At 43.0% G+C, this 13,704-nt stretch overlaps 2 protein-coding genes across 6 annotated transcripts; both read right to left on the bottom strand.

Annotated features, from left to right (window-relative positions):
* Window positions 1–29: 29 nt before the first annotated feature.
* fpgt (fucose-1-phosphate guanylyltransferase) lies at window positions 30–3,087 on the bottom strand. The gene is made up of 4 exons (XM_068725873.1): window positions 2,931–3,087; window positions 2,645–2,812; window positions 2,439–2,531; window positions 30–1,559 (listed from the first exon to the last, which is right to left on the bottom strand). Exons 1-4 carry the CDS (start codon window positions 3,010–3,012, stop codon window positions 151–153), a joined length of 1,752 nt encoding a protein of 583 aa, XP_068581974.1. The 5' UTR covers window positions 3,013–3,087; the 3' UTR covers window positions 30–150.
* Window positions 3,088–5,175: 2,088 nt separating this feature from the next.
* On the bottom strand, window positions 5,176–13,704 carry acot11b (acyl-CoA thioesterase 11b). 5 transcript variants are annotated; one of them, XM_068725997.1, is made up of 16 exons: window positions 13,288–13,704; window positions 12,569–12,770; window positions 10,807–10,876; window positions 10,597–10,657; window positions 10,409–10,510; window positions 10,197–10,332; window positions 9,937–10,090; window positions 8,639–8,758; window positions 8,368–8,506; window positions 8,181–8,236; window positions 7,544–7,610; window positions 7,362–7,445; window positions 6,838–6,971; window positions 6,507–6,638; window positions 6,198–6,324; window positions 5,176–6,045 (listed from the first exon to the last, which is right to left on the bottom strand). In XM_068725997.1, the coding sequence occupies exons 2-16, from the start codon at window positions 12,756–12,758 to the stop codon at window positions 5,887–5,889; spliced, it is 1,731 nt and encodes a 576-aa protein (XP_068582098.1). In that variant the 5' UTR covers window positions 12,759–12,770; window positions 13,288–13,704; the 3' UTR covers window positions 5,176–5,886. The 5 variants fall into 5 exon arrangements, with proteins under 5 accessions (XP_068582098.1, XP_068582099.1, XP_068582095.1 ...); XM_068725998.1 differs by having other exon boundaries at window positions 13,359–13,704; XM_068725994.1 differs by having other exon boundaries at window positions 12,569–13,435; window positions 13,510–13,704.

The raw sequence follows: 13,704 nt of genomic DNA, 5'->3' as shown, positions 1-13,704 counted from the left end.
GCTGTGGATGAGGCAATGAGTAAAATCCATTAAAACGCACCAGTTATACTTTTTATTAGTAGAACTTACAAACCTGTAAATGTAAAGATGAACTTTTATGTTACAACTTCAACTTTATCCCACACTTAAACTGACACATAATCTGGATTATTAACTTTGACTGCCTGGTTTTCTCTGTGTGATGTCTTCATGCAGTCCCTTCCTGAACTTCAACATCTCCTCCAGGTTCTTCCACTTTAAGGACTCTTGCATAGACATCAGCGGCGTGTCTTTGGGTACGGCGAATGTGGAGCCGCTCAGGGCGGCCTGCAGCATCTCCAGAGACAGAGAGAATGAGCTTCGTTGATCGGGGCAGACGGGAAACAAACAAGTGTTCCACAAACTACAGCCGGACGCATCGCCGGAGAACCTCAGCAATTCCTTTTTCAGCCCCCAGCGGGACAGACACTCTGGCAGGCTGAAGCCAAAAAGCTTCAGCTCTTCCATGTATGCAGGGGCTTCCACTCTGCGCTTCAAGTTGTCCTCAATCCCAAAGACGACGGTTACAAACCTGGTTTGTTGCTTGTAATTCACACACAGAGAATGCATGAAGACTCCTTCAGGCACCGAGAGGCCCGCGCTGACCCAGCAGCTGCTGACGATGGAGCCCCGCCCTACGGACGCTCCTGCTCCCAGTCTGGAGAACTCCACCACCGATCCAGCTCCCACAGAGCAACCGGGATCCAAGACGCTGTACATAACGCAGCATCCCGAGCTTTCATTGGCATCAACGCTGAAGGCAGATGACAGGAGACCCAGCTCACTCCTCAGCGCCGCATCTTCAGCGAGGTGAAAGAGGTACTCTGACGTGGTTCCAATGTGATAAAACTTGGAGTTGTTCAGGAGAACGACATTCAAGGGAGTCCCTTTCAGAAGATGGAAGATCTTTTGACGGACTTCCACCAGGCTGCTCTCCTCTTTGGTGACATTCGCGGTGTTGCTGGTGTAATCTATCGTGGCTCTCGGCCCCAGGGCTTGGAGGAAGTCCCCGTATGCGTCCACCTCACAGTCCAAAGGCCCCAGCTCCTTCAGCAGACCGAGAAGAGACTTTGCCGTATCGAAGTCGACATAATACGTGCTGTCTGTGTAGACGAATTCCGTGTCGGAGAGAGAAGAACAGCCGCTCGGCCTTTTACGAACTGCTCCGCCGTCTCGCATCTCGTCGATGCTCGGCTTGTGCAGGAAGCGCAGGCAGGAGACGTTCTCCATTTCAGAGTCGGTCGACTCTTCGTTTGAATCCAACACAAACACTCCGTGGGTCGTCCCGATAGACAGCGAGGACGGGTGGGCCAAAGCCGTGAAGCCCGGTTTGTCAAACCTAACGCTCTCGTCGTCTCCCGTACTGTAGAGCTCTATGTCGTCCGCACAGGTCACCAGCACGCCAGGCTTCATGTGGGACGGGAAATCCACATACAAGGCCAGTTTGAGCTCCAGCATCTGGTAGAGAGGGTCGCCCAGCGGCACGGCGGTGAAGATCTTCCCCAAGGCGCTGGCACTGGGCAGACGCTGACTCAGCCCACCTGGAAGGAGGAGAAGTGGGAAACGTCACACACGATACATGCAGTATCTCAAATGTCTAATTATTAGCAATCAACCCCTCAACTTTGGAACAACGAAAGGAAAAATCAGTTTGAGACACTTTCTTTTAAAGCCCAAAACATTTGGTATAATAACATAATTATGAACAAATTAACAACTCACATGTTGGCATTTATTGAAACATTATTGAAAGAATGTACATTTCACATATGAGATAATTCATGTTTTAATCTGTTAATTACATATAATGATCCCCTGCTTGTGTGTTGCCATATTTCATTGATTATTTCTTATACATTTATTATAATTGATTCTTAGCTCACATGGATGCAACAGTAACCGCGTTGTGATTTTGACTAATTCACACGCAAGAAGCGGTGATGAAGTTTAAAAGGTGTGAACATGTCAAAGCACATCTGTTTATTCTATTAAATGTGTAATACTATATCTGAGACTGACTTTAACAATTCATGGCCATTAATGGATTTACATTTTTCTCATTTCATGCAGCAGAAACTTAATAGTATATAAACATGTGACTGTCTGTCTTTTTTCTGCAGTCCCTTATTTGTGTTGAAGGGAGATGGATGCGTCTGTAGAGCTGAAATCATTAGTCAAGTAATGAATTTAATTCATTTGTCTCAGGCTTTTGGTAATCAATTAATCGTTTCAGTTATTTTTGAGGTTTAATAAAACATTCTGGTTACTTAATTCAGGCCTATATGATGGTAAATTCAATTGCTTTGGTTTTTAAATAGTGTCACTAGTGTCTACCAGCATGCTTTGGATAAAAAGCAGTGGAACAAATCATGTGTTTGTAGTTTGTTTAAATGTCTAACAGCAACAAAAAGATCTCAAACCTGCATGGATGAGGATGACTCTCATCCGGCACAGAGCCTTCCCATAGATGTCCTCCAGCTGCTGCAGTGCATACAGAGTTGAGCCCCCATTCCCTTTAAAAACACAAGGTCATATTAGTAATAAATATAATAATAATGCAGCGCTTTGTTGATCCCCATCCACAGTGAAATGAAACCGGAGACTCGATGCTGCATGACTCACTCACCTATTTTAGATCCAGGCGGGTCCGAGAAGACCTCGTAGTGCAGTCCGAGGGGAAGCTCTCTCCTGTCCACTTTCTCTCTGAGCTGCAGCTCGTACGCTTCTCTCTGGCTCTCATCCACTGCGGTCACAACCACCACATCCCAAAACTCTCCGGGCTGCAGCTCTCGAGCTTCAGGCGGAGAAAACACCGCCCGGTTATGTCATGGCTTCTTCACATAAGACTAAATATGAAGCATAAAGAATAAGAAACAGACGTATTTTTCAGCTAAAGAGAGCACAAAACTCACCGCGCAGACAGTTAAATGTTCGGATCTTTTCTCTTGTCGCCACTTGTAACTTTAAGACACTTTCCTGGCTCATACTGCCCATTCTAACATTATTTAGATAAAGTCGCTGGTTCCGTCTACGGTTTAAGTTTTAGCAGGTAGTAAGGAAACATTTCCGTATCTGACTTCCGGGTCACGTGGTTAGTGGTTACAACGTAAACGGGGATAAGAGGGAGCACGCGGTGAGGGATCAGGGCTGTAGTCATGATTTTATAGATTATGACTAATAATTCAGTCAATGTTTTAGCGTTTTTTAATGAAACTTATCATATAGAGTTGATCAAATTTGACTAAACTATTGCCATATGAGTAGTTTCTCTTATAAACAGAATACACAAACTAGATACAATTTGTTAAAGGGGGTTCTTGGAATAAATATTAAGAATCTTTAAGTGGACTTCCGTCACCCTGTGAGTCAGTGAAGTTATTTCTGTAGTTCACAGAAAGAAAATAACAAAAGGACAGTCTGTTTTGGTATTGAATGTTATTTATTTTCATTATTTATACTTGTACTATTACATACCTTATTTATTTACATACTGGTATATGCATTAGTGATATTGACATACCACTGATGCAAAGTCTTATTTTTATAGTTCTTCACCTCCATAATTGTTCAACCGAAGAAACAAGATTTAGAAACTATGTAGCATGTTCATATTTTAACTTAAAAGTATATTTTCTTTATTCATTTAATGGTGTAAAGATATTTTCTGTAAATGAATTATTCTAAGTAAAAACACCTCTGTAAGTTAATCAGGACTGTGTAGGGCTTCAAATGTAGTAAGTAAGTTCATGACCTTCCAAACAACGACAAAAGACAGTAAGTGGACATTGATTTAAGATTTAACTGTTTTGATGGAATCAATTATGTTTTATGTTTTTACTTCATTGTTTGCAGCCAACTGATCTTACCTCACAATCAGGCCGACATCCTGAGGTCAACAAATCAGGTCTAGTCAGGAAATGACTAAAATCAATCATTTCCTGATCGGGTCCATAAGGTGCTGTATACATCAGCTAATCCATTGATGACAAACGCAATCATTAGAAAGTGCACTTTGCTCCTTGAATGTAGCCTGTCAAATTCATTAACTTAAGATATGAGCTATTTGGATCAAAAATAACCATTTTTAACAAGGTGCCAGCTGTCCCTGTTCACACATTGTGGTGGCAACAGACGCTCAACACCATCCTGAGGCTTTATTTTCATGACATTAAATTGCATATTGTTACAGAATGTATTCTCACTCACATGTCACACAGAGAATATCCATGACAATATGTGTAAAAGTCCAAGGATCAGTTGTTGATATTTCACTGGAGCTGAGGAGGAGGAGGACATTACAGATACTCGAGGAGCGAGCTGGGTGAAATTTGTTCATACATTTGGAGGAAGAGGTCTGACGATGTCAACAAATAACAGGAAACTTTTAGAGTCCTTCCGTAGTGATCGGATTTGAACACTAAGTTTTGATCTCAGACGAGGCGGCCTCCCAGATGACAGCCAACAGGTAGCAGCGGGACCACGAGCAAAAGTTGATAAACCAGTCTGTGGAGCTGAAACGTCAAAAACTAAAGATAGAAAGCACCCTGGCAGAGGCACAAAGAGCTCGTTCAAGATGGAGACTGCATTCCTAAAACATAGAGGACAAGGAGGGCGGCTTGGGAAGGGGCACTGATAACAGCTCCCTTACTGAACAAGGCCTTTAACGAGAATAGCACACATCAGATCAGACGCTGTTCAGGGACCTGCAGAGTGGTGTGAACCTGCAGGCCAACACACATGATAACGTCATCCAGGGATGCTTTGGGCGGTTTTATTTTACAGGATTAGTGACTGGCTTGTGTGACGGTATTTCATCGTTGTACCTGAAATTTCACAAAATGTTTCATTACAGATGCATGACGCTTTCTTCTCCGTTTTGCCGTCCGAGAAGCAGTGTGAGCATAGCAGGAGGATCACGGAACAAAAACTAAATCTGGAAAACAAGCAGAGCAATCAACTCCTTTAAAGCTCAGTCAGAAGCTTTGTTTCACTTAAGACTCCATCATGCTGGTCGCCGGCCTGTGCACCTATTACAACACTGGTTACAGTGGGATACAGCTGCCAGCTGTGTTTTTCTCCATAAGAAATGGTTGAGGAATGGTAGGAATGCAGAGGTGAGGGAGGTGAACACCAACACAACAGCTCAAGCGAGCATAATCCACTTGTCTATTGTGTTTATTGTTTCAGTTAGAATCAAGACAGCTTGACATGTGAGATACTTGGCCATTGAATGTCAACATACATTACAATCAGTGCAAAGGTTGTCCTCTAAAACTATACATCATTGTCTGAAAACAGCATCATAACACACTAAATGTACATCTTGTATTACTCGTCAAAGTCTCAATCAAATAATTTAAAAACATTTAGGAGGTAGAAAATAAACTAACAAGAGGCTGGTTGAAACATCTCAATTTAGACTAAACGACTGGGAATACCATTAAAAGCATGATAACAGATTGCTGAGATTGTGCTAAATACTTATACCATAGTAATTAATTGATCTATAAATTTATATAGCAGAGAGTGCTCCATAATATATTAGCTCTAATAAAACTTAAAAGGCTTAAAATCCAAGAGAGGCTCAGAAATAGTGTGCACATTGCTTCATACGTATTAATCTATCTGAAAACAAGTAGCAAGTTCTTTAAAGAAAGTGTAAACACTATTTCTTTACAATTTCTCTCATTTTAAGAATGAACAGAGTCACACAGTGAGAACTGAGGTTTAAAGACCTGAAAGAAACTACAAGGGTGGGACTCTTACATTCCACAACCTCAACAGAGGTGAAATGGGACAAAGACCGTGAGATGATCCTACTGATCCTACTGCTCCTCTTGTAAGGGAGACGAAGGCAGCGGTGTTGTGTCACAGTGCAGAGGGCGGCAGAGCAGCCAGGCTGTCCTTGTTGGCCTCCAGGAAGTGACTGCAGGCAGAAAAGGTGCTCGAAAAGCTGGAGGACAGGCCGGCGATGTCTGTGGAGATGTAGGGGAGGACGCCCGGTGTGGCCTGGTTGTAGTAGGTGATCTGAAAACAAAAACACACCGGGTCACATGTGGTGCAGTAAACCACTGCGTCTTGTTATCACTTTGAACGTGAATTGTCAGCGTGAGGGTGCAGTAATGTGCTCATATAGCGAGCGCCCGTGCTGAACTGCGGGCCCGTCTCATTTGACCCACCTTGGTGACGGTGCTGGACTCTTCCCAGATCGTGAAGCCAGCACACAGCACCTCTCCCCTGGTGTAGTCCTCAGTGGGGAGGTGAGTGGGCAAAGTGACAGAACGCAGAGCGATCAGATACGGGTCCCTATGAGGGACAAACAAGGATAGCATCACGGGAGGCAGTGATGCAATAAGTGGTTGCATACAGAAATACAATATAAGTTGGGGAAAAGGAAATCAAGCAAACAGTCAAAATGATGAAAATACAGCAGGGAAGTAGCAAACAATATGAAATGACGTGAGCAGGTTGTTTATGTAGTATGTTACCGGTCGTCACATGGCTTCCTCCTGGATGCCAGCAAGATGAAGTCCTGGCCTTTGCCCCCTTTACTCACAGACGGTGTCGCCACGCGGTAAAGGGTGTCTTCCTCATCTGCTTGGTTGATCACCTCACACTCCCTGCAGAGGCCACAGAGTAATGAGCGTGTGAGAAAATGCGAATATTAAAAAGAAGTAGAATTCACATCTCATGCTGCCGAGACAAACTTCTTGAATAAATTGTTTTTTTTCCGTGTTCACTCCATATAACTACTGCAGCCTCACAATGTGAGCTTTCAATATGGGCCAATTTCATGCAGAAATAACATCTCATACTGACTCATAGTGCCGGTCCCACTCCTTTCTCCTCCTCAGGTCTGACAGAAGGTGGAACGTCTGCTCTGCCGGCACGCTGACGTGCATCTCCACCTTGAAACACAGCACGTGGTTTTCCTCCAGTGTGTACAGTCTGACCTAAGAGTGGAGCAAATCCACAAAGAGGAGGTGGGCTCGACGTCTATAAATAGGATATGTTCCAGTTATTCTAATGCGCACACATCGAGTTTGACTGCTGTCAAAACCGCCACATTAACTGGTGAGTGCATGAGAGATTATACATATTTTTAGGATGACTACATTCAGAATCTTTGACCATGCCTTTTGGAGAGGGGTTAGAGCAGAACTAAAGTTTAAAGTTTTTAGTCTTTTTATTCTGCATTATTCCACAATTTACTTTGAAGCAATATGGGCCAACTTCCAGGAAAGCCACTGTGACTGTGCACAACAATACAGATCAGAATGCATGTCGGAATGACAAACAGCTGGGTCTATTTAACAAGCTATATCCTGTACAATAATACTGACCTTGTTTTTCTCAGACGTTAATACCCAGTTGTTTCTGGTATCCATTAGTTTCAGTGCCGATACATTATTGTAGCTCAGGTACATCTAGAAAAAAACAACAACAAAGGACTGTCTCCATTCTTGAATACAGTGGCAATAAGCCTCACTAAGCACGTGTGACTGTTTGCCAGAAATTGCAATACCTGGTTGCTTGGATCCCAGGGTACAGAGACGGGCACTTCAGTTTGCTTGCAGGAGATAATGTATTTCCTGTAAACATGTAGGACACAAGGATTTACATTCAGGGACAAAAGGAAGATCAGAGGATCATAATAAGAAGCTTTTCGTTCTAGCAATGAGCCAACACGTTTGGTTAACAAATAGTGGAATAAAGATTATACTGGAGGCTGGGTATTTCACAGTTGAACAATGAAGTTATTATGCTCGACAGACTCAGCACCAAAGTCTGCTCAGCTGTGAAACGCTGCTCTGCCAAGTCATGTGCTGCTGCAGTCTACTGTAAATAATGGCCTCTGTAGCACAACACTGGACAAACGAAGCAAGGATGACACCGTTTCTGTATTACTTCCTGTCCTTTAAACGGCAATCATGCACTATAAGTGTTTGTTTTCAATGTATTTGCCGCTGCTTTTAATGTTTTATGATTCATGTTGAATCACACCCAACAAAGAGATAGGGAGAAAGAAAATGCACATTAAGCAACTTTTACAAAAAAAATAAAAAATACAAAAAATAAAAATCGACATATCTGCAATAAACCATGCCAGCACAGTATCAGTAATAAGAACAAAATCTGGTGTTTTAAGGTAAAATACTAACCTATCGAGACGAATCTTCTTTCTGGCAACAGCTTCTTGATAACGTCTTTTCCCATCCTGTAAAACAGGGAAACCTAATGTTGAAATCCTCACATAAAGATGCTTATTTTGTGATACCATGGTACTGAAAATGACTGTACTGTACATCATGGGCTCTCGGGCAGCAACAGGACACAAAGAAAACTCACCACCGGCTCAGGTCGTATCCGCGGCAGCGTGCACGGCTTCCCGTCACCGTCCAGCACCTCAAAGGTCATGAAAGCACTATTTATATGGCGCAGAGGTTCTCCACCCTGGTAGGCCTCCGCACACACTCCCACCTCCATGCTGGAGCACACCGTGTAGGTTCAGAAAGAGAAGTGCATACGCACAGACGCACAGTAAAACACACACTTTATTAGAGGAGTTGATAGTTTGATAGCTTTGTGCTTTCATTCGCTTCTTTATGTGACGACTCACCTGTGCTTGAAGGTGTTGTTAACAATGGCTTTCAGTACCAGTCGGTCACCAATGTGAGACGGGCCCCGAAAATGGAACATGTCGATGCTCCTCAAGGTTGGGTGAGCATTACACAAGCGACTAGATCAAAAAGAGAAAGACGTTTGTCTCATTACAAATAGTCTCAGCTGACTAGGGTTTGTTAGGATTATGCTCATTTGTTTTCTTATCGTGAGTTTGATGAGAAGATCGATACCATTTTCATATCTTCGCGTTAAATATGAAGCTACAGCCCGGTATCTTAGCGCGGCATAAATACTGGAAATGGGGAGAAACAACTATCCAGGCTCAGTCCAAAGGCGACAAAACCCACCTACCTGCATCTCTAAAGCTCACCAACCACCATCTTTTATATTGTTGGTATTATCTGAACAAATACTTACGTATAATAAAGACTATTAATGGTTTTATAGGGGTGATTGTGTGGGACTATTTCTTGGTCTGGATGCAGTGATTTCCTGGAGTCTGATAGAGAAGCCCAAAACTCCAAGAAATCACTTCGCTCGGCTAAGAAATAGTCCCGACCAGAACTCCCTGTAAAACCACAACTCGTCTTTGTCAAACAATAGAGATATCATTTATTAATTAGAGCGCTTTAGAAGTGATGGTAGGAGGATTTTGTAACCCGGCTCGCCCTTTCCCCTTCAAGCCGTCACTCACAAAATATCCACTGCTGCCATTATAGATAATCATTTTACAGTTTTTAATGCCCACATTTTTTATATGTATAAATACTCTGTCACTGTCAATTTAAATACTGTACAATAGTCCAATCCATGTAAATCTATCCATTCAGTATTTACTTTTTTTGGCACCATTTGTATACTTTACAACTTACAGAACATTTGTTTATAGACATTTTACTTTAATGTGGGTCGTTGTAGCTTTTTATATAATATTAATATACACCTATTTCTCTTTGTTGTGTACATAATAGTCCTGTCTATTCTTTACCTTTATTTGTCCAGCTTTAAATGTTCCCAACTGTTAGTTCTACATCGAGAGAGATGCACAAAAACCTACTCTATTTCTTTGCATGTGCACACGCACACTTGGCCACCGAAGAGGAGTCGGATTCTGTCTCCAGTCTTTAAGCTAAGCTAAGTCAACCGACTGCTGGCTGCAGTTTCATATTCAACATTCAGATATGACAGTGATTTTGATCTTCTCATCCAACTCAGCAATAAAGTTGTTCACAATGTCAAACTATTCCTTTAAAGCTGGTTTAAGTCTTGTTTAAAATAAAACTAGGGACACACCTTGCTGCAATTGTAGCCACATTCTCCATCCAGGCCATAATCTGGCCCCCAAAGGTGCTGACTTGATGGTTGGCATGTGGCGGCAGCACCAGCTCCACGCTCTCCACCCGCGTCCGCTCGGCCGGCACAGCGTCCTGGTACTCCTGGCATTCTCCTGGTGAGAGCGCGAACAACGAGGAGCTACAATCAGTCCGATTTTTAAATGCTGCGTGTGTGTGCAACTGTGCCGCGTTTTAAAGCCCTGCGTCTACAGTCTGTACCCAGCTGAGCCGTGCTGCTGCTCAGTAGGTCTGTAATGATCTCAGCATGGATGAGCCTCATCCTCCTCCGCTCTGCTGCCAGGCTGTACTCCATCTGCTCCAATTGTGTGCGAGGAAGCACCTGCTTCAGCTGTACCTGTGTACACAGAGCACATGGGGGATGTCGAACCAGCTTTAGTGAAAAATGCATATTTCGGTCTTTTGTCCCTTACCTTCCCCGCTTCAGTTCGTCGGGCGACGAAGGTAGCAAAAGCGTGGCAAACCTTCCACTGCCTGTCAGTGTAAAGATCTTCACAATTCACCAATATGCCCACCTGAAATGACAAAATAATCCCCACATGCATTAGTCGTTTTTCTGAAGTAAAAACGTTCACCACGCTGAAATCAAACGTCCACTAACCTCCATACTGGACGTGAAGGCTCGGTTGACTTTTGCTATGATGTTGACGACCTTTCCCACCCTGGAGCAGAAAAGACAGAGACGCTTCTCTTTACTATCAACACGGAGCCGTGATTAAAGTATCAACACAATCTGGACCTCTCTACTGTGAAACGGCATGTTTAGTTGGAGCTGCGCCTCGGCGGAGCAGCAGTCAGGTTAATACATTACCCTATGGTGTGTTCAAAATGGATGTCGTCCACAGACGCAGTGATACAGGAACACCCTGCGTGTCTCTCAGCTGGGAGGAGAGAGAGATCATAGTTAGGTCAAGTAATCCAGCATCAAGCCACAAAGCAACGTGGCAAAGTGAAATGAGCTTGTGAGCTGTAAATATGTGCATCTATAAAAGGCCATACAGAAATAATCCATCACACAGACAGACTTCAACCCGGTTTATAATTTAAATGCATTTCATTTAAAGCACCACAATATGTTGATGCCCAAGTGTTATCTATGAGTCTGTTCAGATATACTTAAATGTTTGGCAGCGGCCCATAATTAAAACATATTTCTGTTATTTATGCTGTGGTAGCACTCTCTTTAATATGTCTGGATTAATTAGGTAATGTTGCAAATAAATAAGCAGGACTGTTTTAAAAAGGTAATAGCGGACAAATATATTGAAATATTGGTAATTAATGTGATGAAGTGCCTTCAATTCTCAGGCCTTTTATTTTTTATTTTTTGGTAAAGTAACCAGAAACTGACCTTCCTGACTGGCTGTTTTATCTTTAAACTGTTAAACCTGAAAATGATGCTGTATTGTGATGTAACAAAATATAACATTTCACATGATGGAAGATGGCGTCCGTATCGCCCCCATCCTAGTATGAAACATAATCTGTAACAAATGTTCTTCACCGGGGGAAACGGCAGTTCAACCAAAAAAAAAAAAAAAAAATCTTACCAACAATTTGTCAAACTGTAACAAAGTACTTCATCATTTTGAGGTATGTAGAGAAGACTGTCATAGTTGAGCGTAAGTCTGTTTTTAGAAGACCTCTCAATGAGGTCGAGACTGAGACCAGAGCAAATCATCGCCTTGTGCAACACTGAACCCGGTAAGCAGCTATCATGACTTGACAAAATGACATTAGATGCTTTGGTCCTGTCCAAGTACCGACATGTACCTCTCTAAAAGCCTCGAACACAAATGTCCCACCGCTTTTGGCGACCTGAGTTTCAAATCTTGGTTCTGGAACCTCTGGCAAAAAAAATACTTTTTGAGTCATGAGGATTTAAAAATCGGCACTGTGTGTGTCCACTACTTCAGTGGCCATTTTGGGATATTCTTGGATAACCATGGTGCAGGATCAGAGTAGCATGTTTAAGGCTTTATGATCCCCATGAGAGCGGTTATTATTATGTATTCGGTTCGGTTGTTAGCAGGATTACGGAAAAACTACTGGCCCGATTTTCAAGTGAATGGGTGGAAGTGTACTTGTGTACTCAATACACAGTTGAGTTTTCACTTTTGTCAACATTGCAAGAAAGATATACGACCTTTGCTGATGTGTGCTCCTCTAGTTTGTTTGTCAGCAGGATTAAGGAGAAACTATGAGCCCAATTTTCATGGAACAAAACTTGATGGAATGTTGTATGTTTACGCGCACGCGCACACACACGCACACACACACACACACACACACACACACACACACACACACACACACACACACACACACACACACACACACACACACTTGAAGATTTGCACATCACAAACGAGTGGACTCTTGGTCTTGGTGGTGGTCTGTGGTCTCCGAGTGCCCCTCTAGTACTGATCTACTCCTGTGCTAATAAAAGGATTATCTTTTCTTATCTTATCTTAGACACATTGTCACTTACATGCTGTGAAGCGGAGATGCAAGAGGAACTCCTGAGAGTTTAAAACAGGACAAGCGAGACGTTTTCTGACATGTTTTCCTACCGGACAAGCAGGCGGTGGAGTCCATCCACTTCAGCAGCTGTCCAGCGCTCAGCTCTCCACAGTGATTGGCGTGGCACGGCAGCACGATCTGACTCATCTTCAACTCGGTGGGGTTTCTGTACACTTCCTCACCCTCCTGGATGAACAGAGGGTCCTGCACGGCGTCTGCATGTTTCCCGTTTGACGTCATAATAACTCACAACTACACAGACAGAAAACGCAGGAAATTGCAGTGAAACCACTTCATCCAAAAGACAAGACGTTCATGTTTACCACACCGAGACATTTACTAAAATGTGAAAACCTGCAGTCAGTTTGGAACCAGTGCTGCAACATAAGACGCTTTCGATAATCTGCATCATATTGTCGTCTGAGGAATTGCCCAACATTTGCCCTCTAACTCAAGGATCAGAAACAACCTGAAATGCCTATGTGTGTGATTACAACCTTGCAGCATTTAAATGGTAGGCCTCTCAAGGAATGAATGCCATTCTACACGCAGTCCCTTTTTGCAACTGCATGCTGGGACTTGTCTTTTTAGAGCATGTTTAATTGGAGTCTCATACTATTTCAAGACACATATACAAACTATTTTAAGGCATGCAGCTAAATGAGGTATTCATGGAAACTATTTGCCGGGATTGAAGTGTTTGCCCACACACTGCTGCTGCTGCTGCTGCTGCTGCTGCTCCAATGGGGCGCGTGCAGTGGTCGGTCACCTGTCTTTCCTGTTCACGCTGACAGAAGCTGCAGTGACCTTTACGTTGACTTCAAGAGAAATGAGACATACCGCAACATTCACCATGAACTTCTGTGACAAAAAGAATACGCAAGTATGTGGCGGCCTATAAAAGCCTGCTCTTCATTCTGGAAAAAAAAACAAAAAACATACAAGTCATGGCAGTAAATAAACAGTAAACAAAGTAAATAAAATGGCTTACCTAGTTTTATAGTTACTGCTGGTGGTGAAGTCGAGATAAAGACCTTCACGTGTCAATGGGCCGTCGGCTACTACACATTAACGCTGGGTGAAGGCAGCAGCCTGCAACACAGACCTCTTTCCATTTCACTAATTGCTCCAAAACTTTATAAACACATGCACGCACACGACACAGCTTTACCCAACGGTGTCACCA

This window comes from Cebidichthys violaceus, unplaced genomic scaffold, assembly GCF_023349555.1.
Source record: "Cebidichthys violaceus isolate CVI_PGR_0920_01 unplaced genomic scaffold, fCebVio1.0.p SCAF_37, whole genome shotgun sequence".
Classification (NCBI taxonomy): domain Eukaryota; kingdom Metazoa; phylum Chordata; class Actinopteri; order Perciformes; family Stichaeidae; genus Cebidichthys; species Cebidichthys violaceus.
This window is presented reverse-complemented; position numbering and strand designations above follow the sequence as displayed.

Coding starts and splice junctions, on each gene's coding strand:
- fpgt (XM_068725873.1), bottom strand. CDS start 3,012: ATGGGCAGTATGAGCCAGGAAAGTGTCTTAAAGTTACAAGTGGCGACA. Junction 2,813..2,930: donor AACATTTAACTGTCTGCGCG/GTGAGTTTTGTG, acceptor CTCCGCCTGAAG/CTCGAGAGCTGCAGCCCGGA. Junction 2,532..2,644: donor CCCGCCTGGATCTAAAATAG/GTGAGTGAGTCA, acceptor GTGTTTTTAAAG/GGAATGGGGGCTCAACTCTG.
- acot11b (XM_068725997.1), bottom strand. CDS start 12,758: ATGACGTCAAACGGGAAACATGCAGACGCCGTGCAGGACCCTCTGTTC. Junction 10,511..10,596: donor CCTTCACGTCCAGTATGGAG/GTTAGTGGACGT, acceptor TTGTCATTTCAG/GTGGGCATATTGGTGAATTG. Junction 6,325..6,506: donor AGGAAGCCATGTGACGACCG/GTAACATACTAC, acceptor TGTCCCTCATAG/GGACCCGTATCTGATCGCTC.